At 44.4% G+C, this 21,321-nt stretch overlaps 1 protein-coding gene across 5 annotated transcripts in view; it reads right to left on the reverse strand.

The window, feature by feature from the left end:
* PCSK5 (proprotein convertase subtilisin/kexin type 5) overlaps window positions 1–20,954 on the reverse strand; it is a 436,446-nt gene extending 415,492 nt beyond the window's left edge. For 3 of the 5 annotated variants that reach the window (XM_005604948.4, XM_014735411.3, XM_001916924.6), the window contains exon 1: window positions 20,216–20,954. In XM_005604948.4, coding sequence (XP_005605005.1) covers window positions 20,216–20,407 — 192 coding nt within the window. In that variant the 5' untranslated portion in view covers window positions 20,408–20,954. The remainder of the gene's footprint in view (window positions 1–20,215) is intronic. The other 2 variants (XR_011431390.1, XM_070248444.1) reach the window with 2 other exon arrangements.
* Window positions 20,955–21,321: the final 367 nt, after the last annotated feature.

Genomic DNA, 21,321 nt, shown 5'->3' on the forward strand with positions numbered 1-21,321 from the left:
GCACCCCTATTATAACATGGTCATATTCCTACTTGCAAAAGTGATTACTATGATCACCTCCCCCAAAAGGAGCCTCAGACTTTTCCCCAGGAGAGTGCTCTGGTTCCAAGGGATTCAACAAGACGCTTATGCTTTAACCATCAGATCAGTCATTTTTACCTTACGACTAAACAGCCACCATGGTAGAACTGACCTTTTGCTGAATCAAAATCAGTTAAAAAACATCTATCATTCTTACCATGGTAGTTTAATGAAAAGGGAAGAAGAGTCAGATTTTCACAGAACTAGGGAAAAAAGACTGCCTGCAAAATTGAATCATTTGTTCAAACGTCACATACTTATATATGCAAACTCCCTTCACCAATTTTCCCCACACGCATTATCTCCTAAAGAAACACAGGCCCTGATAAACACAAAAGTGATTAGCAAAAATTAGTGAAGAATTATATACACTGGAACTCAGGTCTGCTAAACAGCAGTTCAGTGCTTTATCCATACCTCTTCTTTCTGGGACTCAGTTTCACTTTTATAATGAGGCAAGGCCAAGTGACATTATTATTGCTCCCAACTCTAAAATACCTGAAGGCCATTTATATTTTAGGAGACATCACTGGGACTTTTCCAAAGCCATGGACTATGGGCAGTGACATTTCTTTCAAGAAAAATAAATTACCATTCATTAAAACACACCACACACATACATACACCCTTTCTTCCCAACGATAAGGAATAACCAAATCGGACGTGGTGATGTGGGGGCAAAAGGCAGTGTCTTAATGGAATGCTCGATCTAGCAAGATTCAAGCAATAAATTTTATGGAACTTCGTCATACTCTCACATCACAGAGCCCTTCATGATAACACTCAAGCAAACCCATCTGGTTGAGTTAATAATTAGTTTAAATCTGTTACAAGTTAATGATGTACATACAAGTCATTCCAGATACATGATGATACAGCAACTTTTAGACACAATTTGTAGATAATATTTTGCACTGCCTTTCATTTTTCTTTATTTCCTTTTCTGATTAGAAAACAAAAAGTCATTAAAGGACAAAAAGGACCTTCAAACAAGATCTATTTACATATAGGATGGATTAAAAGGAAAAAAAAAAGTATTCTCCCAAAGAGTCTCATAGGGTTTCAGAAGGATTTCTCAAAGGTGGAGACAGACCCCAGGCCATTTCTCTATTTTGAGGTGCCTGGTGGATCATAAAATTAAAAAATGTTAAAAATAGGTAGCATATTTATTTAAATGTTTACATGTAATAGAAAAATGCTGTGCCAGTCACCAGATAGTTTCAGAATGCACAATGCTCACTATAAGGAGTGAAATGCAGTATCGACACATGAGATGAAAGTTTTCAAATGGACGTTGTATTTCAGTCCAGCCAGGACATGCACCTGTACCTATAAGCTCATTGGGAGATATTTTGTAAATATGAAACCTGGAGCCAAATATTCTTCCAGCCCATGTTCCTCGTATCCTGTCCCCTGGTAACATCCTTAAAGATTTGTTATGCGGACAAGGCCTTTCAATATCAATTACACAAAAAAGCACAAATATGTGACACCAAACATCAAAAAATACTGGACACTTCTATATCTGTAGCCACACAAAAATCACCCACTACCCCATATGCAAATAGACCATAATTAAGCAAAATCTGACTATCAAAATGCAGTGGTTGGAAAAGAGCTATGATTCTTGTATTTTGACAGTAATAAAAAGAGAGAAGGCTGGGACCAGAGCGGACAGAGAGTGGATTCTTCCGGGAAAGAGCAGCTCTGAGCTCTGGGGGAACAGCCAGCCTACCAGGTGCTGAGGAAGACTTGAGCTAGATAGTTGTTCTCAACCCTGGCTGCGTGCCCAGACCCCACCCAAGGCCACTTAATCAGAATTGCTGAAGGTCTCTTTCCCAGGTGACTGGATTGTGTAGCCAGGATTCAGAGCCACTCGAGTCAAGGGAGCTGAAGATCAGGGAGAGAAAATGCCGAGCAAGAACAGCTCCGATAATCAGATTTGGGGTGACTGCAAGGAGACAAAGCCAGTCCGTTCTAGAACAGATGCCGTATGGGAGTGGGTGGCATAGGGGGTATCCAGAGATCAGCCTATTTCTTGTTCACCAACAGAGTAGAAGAAAACAGCCCTGTAGAGGAAAGGACATTCAGATGATTGAAGCTATGACAAGCCAAACTCAGAGAACATTCCGCTTATTAGACTGCATGATGTCTCTATCCCCTTGCACTATATATATGTAAACACTCTAAACAATTACCTTCTCTCATCATATAGTGGAGAATGGCTCACAACTCTGCTCAAAAATATTAAATGGCCTTTCTATTCAGAGAAAATCCAGTCCTTACTGTGCACGGCCTGCAAAGACCTACAGGCTTGCTCCTCGAAGTGTGGCCCCAGGACCAGCAGTAACACCGCTATCACCCAGAGCTCCTTAGAACTACAGAACCATTAGCCCCATCCCAGACCTACTAAATCACATCTACATTTGAACAAGATCCCCAAGTGACTTAACTGCACATTAAAATGGGAGAAGCACTGACCTACAGAATCTACCTCACCTCTCCAACCCACCCCCATTACCTCTCCCGCCCATCTGCTACCCGACTTGCTCAGTCAACATCACTGGGCTTCTTGCTGTTCCTTCACTATAGCAGGTTCTCTCTGTCCAGAGCCTTTGCACTAGCTGTTTCCTCTACTAGAATGTGCTTCCTCCAGATATCTGTAAGGCTCATTTCTTTACCTCACCTTCTTGAGATCTTTACTCATGTCACCCTCACATGAAAACCTTCTCAGCCATCTTGTGTACAACTGAAAACAATTTTTCAGACATCCCCCTTCCCTGCTTTTTGTCCATAGCATGTACCACCAAGTGACACTGTTTTTTTCTTCTATTCAATCATTTATTAACAGTCTCCCTGTGGTAGACTGCAAAACACCACCACAAATTCTTCACATCTCCCCTTATGAAAGCATGAAGCTATGTCTCCACCTTTGATGCTGGACTTGGTCATGTGACTTGTTTTGTCCTACAGGGTGTTAGAAATTTGAAAAGGGCTTCCACAGAGAGATTCCCTCCCTCTGGCTGTTGGGATACCGTCTTGTTACTATGGAAAGAAGCTCGAGCCAGGCTGCTGGATGATGAAAGACACATGGCCAGTTACCCCCATACTCCAAGCCAGCAGCCAGCATAAACCACCAGGAATGCGAGTGAGGCCTCCCAGACCAACCAGGCCTAGATGACCCACCAGTGGACTGAAGAACCTACCAGTCAACTGACAGCCTCCAAAACAATAATGATTATTGTTTCAAGACACAGAGTTTTGGGTACTTTGTTTTGAAGCAAACCGGTACACTCCTCCTATGAGTATGTCAGTTCCAGAAGGTAGAGATTTTTGTGCACTACTGTATCTCCAAGACTTAGCATAGTGTAGATATTCTAAAATATTTGCAATGAAGGTTGAAGGACAGAATGATGGCAAAGGGGAAACCCAAAAGTGAAAGAAACAAATGCCAGAGATGGCCTCCATAGCTGAGAGACTAGATAGTGAGGGAAGGGCCTTCGGGGTTCATTAGAATCTTTTCATAGTCAGAGTGAACTAAGTAAGATTTTGACTACTTTTGCAACAGAATATTTTAGCAAAAAAAAAAAATCCACATGTTCACGTGCAGTGCTTTAAATTTATTCAAAATAGTTCTAGTTTCATGGTGCTTAACTTGTCTAAGACTACATAACCATGTGACCTTTAGAATATTTTTCACACTAGGCAGCACTTACTCTCCCTGTTTTAAGTGATTCCGATTTTTAACAGCTCGCAAATCGGCGAACCAAATCACTGCATGTTGCTTCAATCTTGTCTTGCCAAAGAAGAAAAATCTGCTGCTTTGGATTCGTTTCAACAGTTAGAAATTCAGGCCATAACATTTTAAATCTCAGATGTTCCCTGCTGCGTCCACATCACATAAATCAGTGAGTGCACAGATAGCCACATGTTTGTGAAGCCAGTTCCCAAACCACGAAGGCAGGATGGGCAGTGGGATGGGGTGGCAAATTTAAGTGGATTCTGCAGCCATGGATGTCACAACTCTGAAAGCACAGTGTGGCCCTCAGAGAGGGCACAAGCAAGTACAATTGGCAAGCAGACAGAAAGTTCTCTATGAAACAATTATTCAAGGTACAAAGTTAATGTGTTATTTTCATTTGATGGGGAAAAATAAAAGACAAACTGTAATACACTAATTTTCTGTCTCCTTAGAAAATTAAAAAACCCTCAATTTTCTAAAGAGGCTCACCAGTAAGGAACAGGAATATGTGAACTCATGGAACAAGGCTCATCCAGAAAGGTGGCGAGGTCAGAGAGAAGCAACTCAGTGCAGTTAAGCTCTGGGATCTTCAGGGTTTCTTTCAGGAAATGCAAATCTCCTCTAAGCAACAGAATCACAGACACACATTTGCAAATACCTAATATCTGGCTTCTGAACTTTGGGGACACATATAATTATCACTTGCATAATGAGCAAAATGTATACTGGAGATCACTGAGGTCTTCCTATTATGTCACAGGTTTCTTACCCAGAGGATCACATAATCCTTTTTCTCCCTTCCATCACGTCTCTTAGTCTATACTGTGTGCAAGGCTAAGGAGAAAGGGCACTGTACTCTTGTATTAGTCAGAATGGGCAAGGTTCCACAGCGGAAACAAATGAAGCCATGAATCTCAGTGACTTAAAACAACAAAGCCTTGTTTCTAGCTCTAGTTATAGTCCAGTGTGCGTTGGCGGGAGTGCTGTTCATCATATCCCACAAGGACCCAGGCTAAGGAAGCATCTAGCACCTGCAGCTTAGTGGATTACGTCAGGGAAGATGCAGATCCCAGCAAGTCATGCACTGACTGTTGTAGAAGGAACACATGTCACTTCTGCTCACATTTTATTGGCCAACAGAAATTACGTGGCCACCCGTAATACCCAACATAGGGAAATACAATCCTAGGAGGCTAGGAGGAAAACCAGAAATTTTCAATGGATAGTACTAATGAGCGCTGCCATCTCTCTTTACTCCCTGCCTCTATTTACTCACAGCCATTTATCCATTTCAGAATACTTTTCTGAGGGCATTGTAACTGCAGAGCACTCTTCTAGGTGCCATATGCAATACAAAGATGAACCAGACAGATATCTGTCTTTAAGGGGATTACTATCAAGCAGAGGACATAAAACATATATATATATATATATATATATATATATATATATATAAATTGAATACAAGCTAAAAATGTCAAATGCAGTAAAAAGAAGCATACAAAGTTCAGTGAGAGTTTAAACAAAGGAAGTTTTAGCCACAGGCAGTTCCATTTGAAGATATGACATCTGAGAAGAGTTTTGCTGAATGAGTGAGAACTGAACAAGAGGATGACCAGCCAGCGGGAACAGAGTATGGGCAGAAAAGTAGGGAATGGCAGATCACAGGCAAAGAATGGCAAAATGTTTAGGTTGATTGATGTTTAGAATAGAGGAGAAGGAGGAAGTGGGGGGGGGGGGGGAGGAGCGGGAGTGGTGGGGGAGAAGGAGGAAGAGGAAGAAGTAGTCTTTTTGACCAGAGTGGGTTCTGAGAAAATTAACCTGCCTAGGTGTCAAGCTTTGAAGGGGAAGACAGTGGGGACAGGGCAGAACTAGTACAATACTCCAAACAAGAAGTAACAGACGGCTTAGCTACAGTAGACCCATCACCACTGAGAGGAAGGAATAGATGTACTCCAGAACTATATACAGCATGAGAACACTCAGCTTTCCCATCTCCCTTTCATCTGACCCAGAAAACATAACTCACCTTTCCCTCTATCTGGCTGAGCCTGAAGGACTGGTCATTTGAGGCTTGGATCTGATCAAAGTGATGAGGTCAGATGGGGAGACTCATCTCGATTGAGAGACTGGCTTCTGGCCACGTCACCCAAGAGAGCATTCCTTTTATAATTAAGGGGAGTTAACTCCCAATGGATATCTGCTCTATTTGTCCTGAGTTTATTTCCTATCTCCAAGGATATTTCTGAAGCCACTCCTTAAAGGCTAAGCTGCAGGGCTTAATTTATGTCTGTTTGTCCTAGAGTCTGCAATCCCTCCTCTCACGCAGATTTAAATTCAGTGTTTTGGCCCTTCAAAATGGCCAGTCCAAGTAGGGCTTCCATGAGCCTCTGACCATCACAAGATTCTACTGCTTACATTATACAGAGCTTTAGGACCTTTCATGTGCACCAATTCTGCTTATTTTTGATACTCCCACTGACTCCACACAAATAGTAAAATTTGCCTGTGATTTGAAATCCTGTCTTACCTACTGACCCATTCTTTCATTGAGGGGACTCTCTGTGGTGTTCTTCCCACTGCTCCAATAGACACAAGACTTCCAATGCCACCCCAAGAGAGACGACCACAGCCAGCAGGGTCCTCGGGGCTTCCTGGGATCCATGGAGAAGCAACCCCAGTCCTAGGATGATCTGGGACTTGGCTCTTGGAGTGGATAATGTCACTCTGTGTACTCTGACTCGCACACTAGGAATTCTCATGGAAGTCAAAGCCAGAAAGAATGACCCTGCTGACGATGCCAAGGCCTGAAACACTTAAAGATAAGGGTTAGGCCATTTCCCAGTAAGCCCTGGACTTTAGCAATCCACACACAAGTGACTCATCAATCCTAGGTCACTGCTTTTTACCATACTCCTTTACAGAATATACTATGCACGTTGGCCTTCCTTTTTGACTGGGGAGTAGAATTTGTTGAAATTTTCCTCTAGTGTTCAGATTTATTTTTCACTGTATATACACTGCACGTCTATAAAATACTTCAGGAATCAACCGATATTTAATGATTACTTATATAGAGCAGAACACCACGCTACATGCTACAGAATAATAATTAAGTCCTCTGAAAGAGGAAAACAAGAAAAACTTAACAATACTAAATTCCCCAAGAGAATTTTGGGCAAAGTACTGTGGGAGTCAAAGAACTGAAAAATCAGAGATTTTACCTATACCGATATTTTACCCCAGAGTGAAGTACAGTAAAGAGGTGACATTCAAGATGTGCCTTCAAGAAGAGGGAGAATTTCCAGAAGAGCTAGTGGTTAGGTGAATATTCCAGGCGGAAAGACTGGCACAGAAACAGGACAGGATTGGGCATAACATCTGGGGAACAATGGGAAGTCCAGTTTGGCTGTGATAAGGGACAGAGCAGAAAAGAGGATGGAAAAAATATTTTAGGACAAGGAGATGGAGGCCTTTAAAAGCCCAGAGAAGGAATCTGTTTACATGCAGTAGGCAAATGGGTGCTACTGGTAGCTTCTGAACAGGGAAATGGCATCACCAAAGTTAAGTTTTAAGATCACCCTCACCAACCTCAAGGTCAACCACGTCTTCCTTGTTAACTAGACTTCATGTACACCAGCGGTTTTCTGCTCCTCTGGGGCCTTTGCACTGGCTGTCTCCTCTGCACAGAGCTCACCCCACCCTTGACCTCCATGTGGTTGGCTCCTTCTCAACAGTAATGTCTCTGCTCAAGTGTTTCCTCCTCAATGAGCCTCCCCCACCAGCCTATCTAGAATTCTCCCCACCTCTGTCACCTCTTACCTTACTAATGTATTTTGCTTTCCGACAGCACTTATCATAATTTGAAATTATTTTATTCATTTCACTACTGGCTTATAGCTTTTCTCCTCCCATATAATATAAGCTCCATGTGAGCAGATACCTTATTAAAGATAAATGTAGCAGTATTATGGTTATTAGAATTGCTAATAAACAACAGGTACTCAACAACTATTTTTTAACCGCTTTATTGAGATATAATTCACATCCCATACATTTCACCTATTTAAAGTATCCTATTCAATGTTGTTAGTATAGTCACAGAGTTGTGAAAAACATCACCCCAATCAATTTTAGAACATTTTCATCACCCCTAAAAGAAACCCCATACCCATTAGCAGTCACTCTCCATTTCCTCCCACCCTTCCAGCCCTAAGTGATCACTAATCTACTTTTTGTCTCCATAAATGTGCCTATTCTGGGCAGTTCATACAGACAGAACCATACTATATGTGGCCTTTTGTGACTGGCTCCTTTCACCCAGCACAGTGTTTCCAAGGTTCATCCAAGTTGTAGCACATATCAGTACTTCATCCATTTTTATTGCAGAATAATATCCTATTGTATGGATACAGTATATCTTATTTATCCATTCATCAGTTGCTAGACACTTGGGTTGTTTCCACTTTTCAGCTCTTAGGAATAATGCTTCTATGAACTTCTGTCTGCAAGTTTGTGTGTGAATAAACGTTTTCATTTCTCTTGCATGCATACTTAGGAGTGGAATTGCTGGGTTATATGGTAACTCTATGTTTAACCTTTTGAGGAACCGCCAGACTGTTTTCCAAAGTGGTTGCACCGCTTTGCATTTCCACCAGCAGTGTGTGGGGCTTCAAATTTCTCCACATCCTTGTCAATGCTTGGGATTATCTGTCCTTTTGATTATAGCCATCCCAGTGAGCGTCAACTAGTATCTCACTGTGGTTTTGATTGCATTTCCCTGATGTCTAATGAGGAGCATCTTTTCATGTGCTTATTAGCTGTTTGTACATCTTCTTTGGAGAAATGTCTGTTCAGATCTTTTGTGCCCATTTTATTTTTAAGATTTTATTTTTTCCTTTTTCTCCCCAAAGCCCTCCAGTACATAGTTGTATATTCTTCGTTGTGGGTCCTTCTAGTTGTGGCATGTGGGACGCTGCCTCAGCGTGGTTTGATGAGCAGTGCCATGTCCGCGCCCAGGATTCGAACCAATGAAACACTGGGCCGCCTGCAGCAGAACGCACAAACTTAACCACTCAGCCACGGGGCCAGCCCCCTTTTGTGCCCATTTTTAATTGGGCCATATGTTTTTTCATTATTGCATATAGGAATTCTTTATATATTGTGGATACAAGTCTCTCATCAGATATGATTTGCAAATATTTTCTCCCATAGTATGGGTTGTCTTTTCACTTTATCAATGGTGTCCTTTAATAACTATGTCTTAAATAAAACTAATCCTTTAAGACAGAGAAAACCTGTGACCAGCTCATAAATGTATGGCAAATTAGGGGCAGGGCAGGACCTAGTGTGGAATTCAAGTCACCTGTTTTCAGTCTTAAGTTTTGTTTACTGGTTCTCAGCATTGTCCAACCAGCCCAGAAGCAATGATACCACCCTACAATGAGTCAAAGAATGTAGCATTTGGTAAATTGGTTCATGAGCACTAACCAAATAGAAAGATGCCCCACAGTTAAAAAAAATAAAGCAAAAAGGTTTTGCTGGAAGCTAGGCTGTAATAAATCCTAAATGGCCTACAATTTAGTTTTCCCTTGAAAAACTTTGAAATTGATGAATGGGGTCCCACACACACAGAGGAAAAAAAATATTAGTTAAATGCAACCAGAATAGGCCCAGGATGAGTGAGCAGTAAACTTCTAAACTTATAGTTATGGGTATTTGCTCACAAGATTAAAGGCCCAGGGACTGTCCGCCCCACAACGCCCTGCATTCAAACTAGTGAGCACTGTTCAGTTTTATTTTGGTTGAGAAATTTCAACTAGTGAAAACAAGGTACAAGCCTGGGAACATCAATATGGAGAGAACTGGTATATTTTTACAGCTGTAAGAGCTTCTCAGAGCAGAAAAATACCAGACCTTAAGTACTTACTACAAAAATATCAGACTTTAAGTACTTATTACAAATACATATATGGTATATATATAAATAAATAAATATATATACATATATATTCATATATTGGGAAAGGCATCAGGAAAGGACTTGCTTTTAATAAATCTTGGCTAGTTTCAATGCCAGCATGGTATCCACAACATAATTTTCCCAGGACAGACTTAACCTCCTAGATAATACGCAGATTAAACTAGAAACTTAATGCTTCCTTTGTGACGTTAACCCTAAATTAACCACCAGATTAACATACAAACGCAAATAAGATTAATCTAATTTAGAGCAATCTAAAAATATTATATATTAGACAGATATCAATCTATGAATAATTTAAAAACATATTTAAAAATATATCTATATTCCTATAAGGCAGTAAAGATTAGACTAAGAATACATAAAAGACACGTTCAGAACAAAGCTTCATTATACTATGGAAAATAATGTCTGAGAAGGGCAGAATACATGACGTGAATAAATTCTAGGTATAATTATTTATTATAATGGAAAGTAGGCTACATGACAACTTAAGGTGAGGCAAACATAGAAAGTGACACAGTATAAACCATTTAAAATCATCCTCAAATATTATTTCTGGTTTCACACTCTCTGTTTACACTCTTCCCTCTACACGGTACTCAATCCAATCCTCAGTTTTTAAATCAAATATGGGAAGGCACATTTGGGAGTTGAAAGCAATCACCCATGTGTCTGTCTTTATCCCTCACGTTGATACAGGACCTGCAGAGCAAATAATAGCACACAGACGTGTAAAGTAGAGATAATACCTAAATTTATCCAAGGAGAATTGAAGTGTGGGGCAAACTTCATGTTTATCTGCCTAGTGGGTATACCAGCACAAATTACGTGGAATCCTCATCTTATCCGAACTGATAATCCTTCCAATAACCCAGCCTCACAGTTTCTTGACTCTGTCCAACCCCACTGGACTTTACCTGGTGTCTGTCTGGTCAGCCAACCAGCACGGCCACACCTGGGACCTTATAATCATGCAAAACAGCTCTAACTTGGAGTTGTCAAAAAAGAAAAATGTACCCTCTGGGATGGCCTACATCCTTCTGCTTCTTCCACTCTTATCAAACCGGCCTTCCATTTTCATTTTGACCTCATAGCCCCTACAGCCCCTAAACTTGCCCTGTTCCTTTGGTCCACAAGCCCTGTTTTGGCCCTGTCACCTTCCTCTAAGCCTGTACACTGTGGTCTACGATTTCAAAGGTGGTACCCCTTGTATGCAAGAACCATTTGTCCCCTCACCCTACTCCCGGCTCCCCAGTCTCTTTTTCCCTTCTCTCTCACCCTAGTAAATTCTAACTCCCTATTTTGTCCTTTTGTAATCTCAGGTTCCTGAGCATTAGTGACAAAAGCACAAAATAATACAGATTGGTTCATTTTCTCCCTCACTCATTGAACCACTAGTTACTGAGCAATAACTAAGTACAAGCAGCAAATAATCGCATTGCTATTTCACGAGTGTTTTCATAGGTATTGATCATTGATTCTTATTAGAATTTCCTAAAAATGTTCCAAAACACTGAATCACCAGGACATTAATTTTACCCAGTTGTCCCTCTCTCTGGAGGTGGCCTTCACCTCTGAAGTGACTAAGTGACTAATGAGATCCAGGCCACTCTACACACATGCTCCCTTCCTTTGCTCCTCAACTTGAACTCCCCTGAATCTCCACTCACCCTCATTCCTCCTTAGTCTCAAGGCCCCAGTGTTCCTCTTCCTTTCCAAACCTACTCCTCTCTACGTAAGCCCTTTATGCGTCTGTGCCAGGTGCTCATTATACTTCTCCTATGCTGCGCATGGTGCAAGGTGCTGGGCACACAAACAGGAAGCAAGCACTGCCCTGCTCTCGAGAGGAGCTCACCAGCTAGGGGAAGGACAGATATCCAATTACACACACACAACACACACACACAAATACACGTAGAATTAGGGTGACCATATCCTTTCTCTTCCAAACTCAGACACGTTTGAAAGCGAAAGGGGATGTAAAAAATACTTAATAGTGGTGAAACGATTTACCACAGGCATAAACCAGACTGTCTCTGGCAAAATACAACGTATGGTCACACTAATTATAACATAATATGGAGCCTTCAATTACGCAGCCATTACAATTTGTCTAAAATTATTTAGTAATGTTGGAAAAAGGCTCACAATGTAATGTTAAGTGAAAACAGTATATAAAAACTGATCATAATTTGGTTGAATAAAACAAGATATAATAACTGACATTTATTGAGTATGTAGTATGTGCCAGGCACAATTCTAACTGCTTTTAACTAATCCTCACAACAATCCTATGAGGGAAATACTATTGATCTTTTTTACACAAGAAGAAACAGAGGCACAGAGAACTTAAGACCCTAGCTAGGGTCCACCTCCTAGGAAGTAGCAGTATTAGGATGTTCTAGACTTATGATCCTAACCACCCCACTACATTGATGAGAAAGAGACAAAGGGAGAGAATGTGGCTGGGTAGGCAGATGTGCAATGAAAAACTTCCGTACTCACTTCCTCTCCTGCCCTACAACCCAACTCTCCCTCACTATTCAACAAGCGTTTGTGCGAAAGGCATTGGTAACCTCGTCATGAAATCTTTAAGGCACGTTTCAGTTCTCATCTCCTTGGATTCTCTCCACAGCACTTCTCACTAGTGCATATCCTCTGAAGGGGCACCCATTCCTCCTGTGGCTTTCTGACTGTCTGTCTTCAGGGCCTCCCTGTCCCGTTTACCCCTTGCTCCCTAAGTGGAGACAATTCTTTAGGTTCTATCCTCGGCCCTCCTCCCTCTTTGTGCTTCATCTATTAGCAATCCCGTGCACTGCCACAGCTTCACTTACACTTACATTGGGGTGGAGGAGCGCTAGTCTTTACTTCTTTCCCATCCTAAATTCTCTTCTGCCTACTGGACATTTCTATCTGCATGCCCTTCTATCTACCAACAATACCAAGGCTGAACCATCTTTTTGTCCCCAGAATGCTTCTGAAGACTCTCCTTAATTCTACAAATGAGTCCACCATTCTCCTGGTCCCTTGGTTATAAACTCTGCAATCATCTTCACCTCCTCCGATCTCCTCATCCTCCACTTCCATTCAGTTTACAAGCCATACTGAATCCACCTCTATAAGAACTTCCAAATCTATTCTCTTTCCATTGTCACAGCTTCTATGTTCATTACCAGTAACCTTTACCAACACAGTTGCCTCTCTGCTTCCTCCAGTTTGTTATGCACACTGCTGGAGTGGAGTCCCCAGGCATGACTGAACCACACTGCACTGCTTCTAAGTCCATTGGTATTTGTCTTGCTGAACGATAGTTATGGGTAAAAATGTCCTACCCTCTTGAGAGGAGAGAATGTCTTATGAACGTTACATGGTGGACTCTCATATTTGTTGAATTAATAGGTTGTTGCCTCCTTCTCAGCGACCTTCAATATGTCTTCATCCTACATGATAATGATTAAACTCCCCAGCCAAGGTACTTAAGGCCTTATATAATCTGATCTGTAGTAGGGTTTTTTTCTTGTCCAACATCTGCTTTCCCTTATTCTACTGACAGCACCTCCTTTTCCTTTGGAGAACTGTCCCTCCTCAGTTCGTGGGTTTCCCACCAAAGGTCAACATCTCTCTCACTTCAAGGATGGACATGTGACCCAAGCTGACTCACCAACATACTGCCACCCCCTACACCCCCTATAGACAAAGTGATTGGCCCACAAGTGGGGATATGGCCCAATCAGGAGGAATTGGAGACTTTTTCAGGGTTAATTTCAATACTGGGTAAAAGAGGTACTGAGAAATGCATGAGCTTTACTGCCTTGTGGAAAGGGCCTGACGGAGAACGAAGCTAACACAGAGAAATGGAGAAACACCTGACGCTAGCACTCCCTCTGGCCTTTCAGCTGGACAGGCCCACAACCTCTCTCCTGAAACTCTTGGATCTAAATGACCTTCAGAATTCAGAATTCCTCAGAAGAGAAAAGTACAATGGGGCACATACTGAAGTACGTTATACATACCTCTACCTGGATCCAGGACAACACCCTCATAACCAAACTCATTAATCTATTTCTGCAACAAAACTAATTAACACCCTAATTAATGTCAGTCTAGGTCAGGATAGGTTTTACCATGAAGAAAGTATAGATCAGGCAAGGTCTGGTTGCAAAGAGGGTTCGGCTTCTGTTTTCAGAACTGCACATAAAGGCACGTGGATCTGTTTAAACTGACAGATTCTCTGTTTCCTTCTCTGCTTCTTTATTAGTTTTATTTAAGCAGTATGAGCTGGGTTTTCGACACTTGCACCTAAAGGAGTCCCATCTACAGTCCTTATGGCTCTATACGTACTTCAGTGTTATTTCCCACCACTTTTCTATACATACCCACATTTGAGTTAAATTAAAAAGAACATGTTTTGAGTCTTTAAATTAAAAATCTTATAACCTCCATATTACATATGCCTTATAAACCAAAGCTGTCCAACCAACACCTCTCTCTACGGCTCTCAAGGGAAAAGTACAGCTATCACTGTCCTCCAATGGGAGAATGAGGGGCAACACTGACTCCTCCTCCTTCTGTCCCCACTAGATCCCCAAGGGCAATCACAAGAATCTGGAAAATCACAAGCTTCTCCCCTACAGAAACTCCCATTAACCAGAGCATTCTCTTACTTTTCTTGGAGCAGCCTGTGCATCTCCTCGGGGGCCCTTATGGATCACCTCATGCTTCCCATGCCTTATTCTATTTATGCCTTCATGTTCATTTATGGGGTACTCAATTTCACAGCAACGCTGTGAGGTGGATGGAGCAGGTATTATGGTCTCCTATTGAAAAATGCAGCACTGAGGGTCAGATTGGTTAACAAAAGGAAAAACTCGAGAGTTTCTCTCAAACCTTCTGACTCCTAGTCTTCTTTTCTTTCTGGTCTCATTTTCCTCCCAGGATTAATGCAAACTGAAGACTTCATTGGCACTGATCGTTCCTGCTTGGTACCCTTAAATGTAGAGATCCAATGTGTTGAAATTAGTGAGAATGTTGCATGACTAATTTTACTCTATGTGCAAATTTAACTTTGATAAAAATAAAAATTAACAGATATATACATATATACACATATACATATATATCTTCTAGCGTGCATGAATATCTATCAGCATCCATTTTTACCATCCAGGAAGCCAAACTCAGCTTCTTTGTCATCGAATCCAACCTGAATTAGTCAAGTGATAAAGTCCCAAGGCTGAGCGATGCCTGGACATATTTCAGCCTTGGGGAAAACCCAGACCCGGCTTCCTATAACTTGAACCAACAACACAAATACCCCTCCCTGCCCAGGGGATGTTTCTGGGTTAGGACTCCCTCCCTTAACCAAAGAGTCAGACATTGCTGGACATTTTCCCAGCACACTACCCTGCTTCTCTGGCTGACCTTTAAGGTTAGGGCCTCTGGATATAAGCTCATGAGAGACAGCACGATAAGGCAAATTCAACTGCCTTGGGGCTCACAAGAATGCAGTTTTTCATTTCAAATAGACCCCAAAAATCCCAATGGTCACATACAAGCCATTCCTAGTCTATGAGGTTAATGCAACAGACCCACCGTCATCAGGCCAAGCATTCTGAACTACTTTTTCTCATGATAGGTTCTCCTACTCATGAGAACTACGCATGTGAGAGACCTTAGCAGAGGTCAGGGCTGAGGTTCTCGGGTGTGAAGAGCTGCCCTGTGCAAAGTCAGATGGATCACACAGGGATCAAGCTGGGACGCCTACGTCAATTGACTTTTCTATTTACAAAATGCCTAAGGGTTTAAAAAGGGGAGCACAGTCCACTCCCATACAACCCAACAGACTAGCCACGTCCCCCATTTCTAATGCCATCCATAAGCACCCAGAATTCACTCTCTACTATTTAGCAACATTCCAAACTTCCCACATTACTCACAGGTCAAAACTAACCAGCAGAGTGGGAGGCCTTCAGAACATCGCTGAACAAGGTTGTTCTGGCTCAAGTATCTTTTCCTGATTTGGAAAATGCTTCTTCTGACCTTCCTCAAACACACTACACTCAGAATTAAGCAAAATACAAATTCAAATACGATCTAACATAATGTACCAAGATAAGATGCTTTATAAAATAATCAGTCTTCAGATATTTTTCTTCCCCTTCTTCCATCTCCAGAAAGCTTATCCTATAATATCTAACAGGCTACAACAAGGATCAGCCAGGGAGGAGGGCATCACCATGGGAAATCAGCCAGAATTGTTTAGAATCCAACAGAAAACTATTTTAAAACTATTTTCAATTGTTAGTTGAAATGGAAAACCATTTTCCCTGTCTACAAAGCTCTGATTTAACTCTTTTTCCTCAGCGATTAAAAATTCATTTTCCCGATCTTCACATTTTTCCATCTCCCATTTTTAAAATGTCTTCCTTTCTCCATATCTAACTAAAGTTTGAATCTCACTTATTTCAGATTCAGATTCAACAAACCTTTGACTGCAAGCCTGTGCTGAGCAATGCATAGTCAACTCACACTATTACCTAGAGGTTATCACTTTACACATGAAGGAACAGGGGCTCCATTAAGTTGGGTGACTCTCCTGCTTTCACAGACCTTGCAAGTGGCATCTCCAGAGTTCCCAAGTCTATGCTTTCAATGGGAACTCCAGGTAAAATGTTTCCCCAGTATTGCTTGCATCTGGCTTTATCCTTCTGGAATCTTGCTCAAGATAAGTTACATGGTTTAGGGAGGGGTTTTTGCTACTGGTAATCTCAGCTTGGGATCAAAGATTATAAGCAACCCACAGAAGGGTAAATCCAGCTGTTGTGCACAGGAAACACCCTTCACAGAGGACCTTCTCCCTGGGTTCAAATAACCTGACATTAATTCCTCCCGGTTTGTAGATTTCATCCACACAAAGGTTCACAACTAACATAATCAGGTCTTATTTATGTCATTTCCATCCTCTAAGCACTACACTGTTAGCTCAAAGGCCCAGAGCACAGCCTCAGCCAGCCCAGCAGGTGCTGGTCGTACTAGATATTAAGGGCGCCTGGAGTCAGGGCTTGTAGGGGAAGAAAAGGAGGGCATTCTAATACCAAGAAAAATCTGATATATGCTGATATGACAACAACTACTAATAATAATTATGGCATCATTTCAGAATTTCAAGGCATAACTATTCACAAAATATTAACATTACGTGAAAACCCACCAAAACATAATGCTATCTCTATGACCAAAGGCAAGAAAACCCACATCATTGAGCCCTTCCAGGAATTCAAGCCTGTCTTTTCTGCCTGTTTGTTTGCTGGCTTGCTCTGGCGTTACCCTGCACATCCTATCTTTCATGAACACAAGAGTCACGCCTATCCTTTTCTGGAGAAATCTCCAGGCCGGAAATTTTACCTCTGGTGGCTTTTAAATGCTAAGATGCTATACAAAACGTTACACTGAAATCCTCAGTAGACAGTCAAAACTGTACCTCTGCTGGTGGGAAAAAGTCACAACCTTATTCACCTAAATTATACTGACGATATCAAAAATACTACCAGGATATTAAATGACTTCAGAAACAATAACACGTCTCAGTTCCAATTTGTGACACATTAAGTGGGACCTCCCCAGCCCAAATAGGTAAAAATAGGAGAACATTCCAGAGACATATGCAAATTAGTTACTGCCCTCAATTGAACCACAGCTGGTTTATTGATGGAAAGAAAGAATAACAAAAGGATGTCTAAAGTGTTGAAAGGTCAGAGCAGTAAAGGATGAATAAGAAATACACTCAGCCCATACAGTGCAATGATGTAGCACGTGTGAATACTCAATTTACTACCCCAAAGACTCAGCACAGGGTTATTCTCCTTTGATCTAGAGAGGAAATGCTTTACACTGTAAGAATAGCTGGTCTTTTTACACTGGCCATGGCATCAGTTCAAGGGATCCTCTGTAACCTCTGCAAGCAGTAAATTTCCTCATTGGCATTGTAAAAATCGCAATAAGTAGTATTTGGTGTTATTTGTTAGTAAACTTTCTTACTATTACTTTTTAAATGAAAAGCCATGGATCTTCCTTAGAAGGCCCCTGGTAAAAAGTCAGATGATGTTGCAGGACACTGCAATATTTGCTTGTTCTAGGGTGGGTTCAGTGACAATTTCTCCTCCTTCACTCTGGCAGATTCTATTTAATGAGTTTATTTAGATACAGGTCTTCCTGCCCTTGCAAGTCACGAAGCTTCTTAGATTCAAGAAGTCCAGGTCTGTTTAATCTAAGTATCTATGAATTAACACTGGGTGTTTGCTGCCAGTCTACTGAGCCACCGAATCAGAATTCAGGGAAATGGGGATTTTACTTTCTTCCTCCTTCCTCCCATCCTAAAAAGCAGGATTCGCGCAGAAATAGGCCTGGACCAGACAGTCCTAGGTCCCAATCATGGCTTTGTCACTGTCTAGCTGGGTGACCCTGTGCAGGTCAAATTCTCCAGTCTTGGTTTTCTCTTCGCTCTACGTGAAGTAATATCCCACCAAAAATGGTCGTTTTGCAGACTACGAAAGAAGTGTACATGCAAGAACTTATTCTTCCAAATACACTATTATGTGGGAGATGCTCAGCGTTAGCTGAATCTGAGACATGGGTCTCTGGAAAGACGATTAACACGACTAGTTTCACTACTGTCCTTCCCAGTTACACTCCTGGGTGACAGGCAGCAACCAACGTTAAGCTCATGTAAAAAGACTTAGCCAGATTCAACACTTTGTTCAAGCAAAAAAAAAAAAAAAAAAAAGAAGCCAGTAGAATCCTAACAAGCCATTAGAATGGAACGCTCCTGAACATAACAGGCACTCAGGCAACAAAATCCGGCTGGTGTCCCTTCCTTCCTGGTGTATGGGGAGGAGGGTGATGCATACCATGCCCCTTGCCCTAGTCTCAGTTCTCCACAGGACTGACTTCTCTGAAACACGGGTCCCTGGGGACCCGGGAAGCACAAGACCTGGCGCTCCCGCTCCTCTGAACCCCCCAGCGCTCCCTAGCTCCTTCTAGATGAGGGACCAGCAGTTCTGCCTCCTCTCTCAGTGCCGAGCTCCCTAGGCAGCCTAGGGTCACCGCGCTCCAGGGCTGGCGTTCCTGGACGTGGAGCGCAAGGGCATCAGAACAGTCTGTGCTCTCCTGCTCCAGTGGCACCGGCTGGCACCTTCCCCCGCCTTCACCCCTGCAGGGCACGGAGGACGCGCGCCTCCGGAGCAGTCCCACCAACGCGTCTGCCGCGAGGGCGCCCCCGTCACCCTCGCCTCCCAGCCCCTGCAGAGTCTCGCCAGAGTCTGGCCAGGGTCGGCCCAGCCAAGCGAGTGGAAGGGGTGTGGGGGGGGGGGGGGTACTTTCTGGGACCCGCTTACATAGCCCTCTCCACCCCATTTCTCGCAGGAAAGGAAGCGAGGAAGCCAAGACCAGTTAGCCTGGAGGTACCTCCAAATCTGTTGCGCTTCCGACCATCCCCATAACACCACTCAACTCATTGTCCCCTAGCCAGGCACTTTTGCCGAAAGCCCGCGAACGGCACCCCACAAAAATCTGGCGCCCCGCTGCCCGCCCACCTCTCCCCCGACGGCGCCGCCTCCGGACCCCGCACGTCCCTCCCGGGGAACACTCACAGTTTTCCCAGGGCAGAACCGCGTCAGCGGGTCTAGCGAGTTTCCCACCTCCTCCTCCGACCACCCCTTGGGGAACCCCCACGCTAATCCCGCGCGAGAGGCGAAGAAGCCGGGAGTCTCCCCCAAAATCTGCGCTCCCGCCGAGTCCGGCTTCCTCCTCCCTCCCTCCGCCGCTCTCTTCCCTTCCAGCTCCAGTCCCCGCGCCTCCTGAGCCTCCAGCGCCCAGCGGTCCTCTCGCCCAAGAAGAGAAAACTTCTTTCTGGGCTAAATTCAAGCCCGAGCAAGAAAGGCTTTCCCTTCCCCGCCTCCCTCTTACCCCGGCTCTCAGAAACCATAAGGAGCTGGCACCAGGGGCGCGCTTACCTCCTACTCCCCCAAAACAGCTCAGGCTACTAGTGCTCTCTGACTTTCCATGTCAAAAGGTCTGATCGAGTCTGACACCACCAAGGGGGTATACACACTCACGATTCTTCCAGAGAACCCCACCTGTCCCTCGTGGCTTGTAAGAAACAAGTAAACAAAACATAAACCCCAGCAACTTTGGGGAGTGTGGGTGTGTGTGTGAGAGAGAGAAAGAGAGAAGAGGGACGTACAGAGAGAGAGCATCGCTCAAGAGTTAGGGCAACAGCTGCAAGAGCACATCTGGAAGCGGGGGAGGGGGGATTAACGAGGAGGGGACAAGCGTGAGGTCGAGGGGGACTCCCCCCCTCCCTGCCCCCGGCAGCTTCAGGGCCGAGGGCCGGGCCAGCCTGTGGTTACCTGTCCCATGTTGATGAATCCGTACTTGCTGGCGATGCGGTTGGCCTCCGGGAAGCCGCCGGCGATTTTGACTGCCCAGTGGTTGGTGTAGACGCGCGTCCGGCACACGGGGAGCAGGCAGCCCCCGAGCAGCGCCAGCACGCACAGCAGGTCCAGGCGTCCCGGGCAGCAGCAGCGGCTCCCCCAGCCCATGGCCCCGGCGCTTCACTGCCTCCCTCGCTCGCTCGCTCTCTCCACGCACTAAGCTGCGCGCACAACTAACTTCTCCGGCCTGGGCCGCCCCGGCGCGCAGCCCCCGGGCCGCCCCGGCTCGCAGCCCTGGGCGATCGGCAGGAGGCGGCGAGCCCCGGCAGGGAGCAGAGCAGCGAGCTTAGCGCCGGCTCCTAGACCATCCCTGGGGCTGTGGGGACCTGTGCTCCCTGCTCTCCGGCCCGCGGGGCGGTCGGCCGGCGCTGGCCGGCTCAGAAGCAGGAGGCGGCTGAGCGGGGCGGGCGCCCTCCCGCAGTTGGGTCTCGCCGGGCTCGGCTCCCGGACTCTCCGACTCGCCCTCGCTCCTCCCGGGGCCCCCGAGCGCGGCGGAGGCGGCGTTGCAGGCAGCGGCCGGGCGCCCCCTCTGCTGGCCCGGGCTCCGAGCGCTCACTAGCTTGCTCCCTGCGCTCCCTCGGGCTCCGAGCAGCGCGCGGGGAGTGTGAGTGGCAATGGCAGCAGCGCCTGCTCTGCATAAATGACTCCCCCCCTTAACACCCCTCCTTTCCCACATCCCCCTCCTCCTTTCCCTCCTCCTCCCGCCCGAAAGCGGCCGCAGCCAGGCGCCAACCAGGTCCTAGCGCCGCCGGGTTCTCCCGGCTGTAACCTCCAGGGTCCCGGGCAGCAAAAGCAAGTCTTTCCAAAGGACTTGGAGGAGAGCTCCGGCGTCATGGTTTTACCCGCTTCTCTCCCCGCCTTCCTGGATTTGTATTAATTTACCGCTACTTCCCGAAAGACTAAAAGAGATTTACAAGCCGGTGCGAGTCAAGCGCCCCGAAGATTCATTCATCCTCGCTCTGAACCTCCTTAAACAAGTATTTAAGGAGGTCACTTGCGTGTCAATTGCCGAACAAATAACC

The sequence above is a fragment of the Equus caballus genome, chromosome 23, assembly GCF_041296265.1.
Source record: "Equus caballus isolate H_3958 breed thoroughbred chromosome 23, TB-T2T, whole genome shotgun sequence".
NCBI lineage: Eukaryota > Metazoa > Chordata > Mammalia > Perissodactyla > Equidae > Equus > Equus caballus.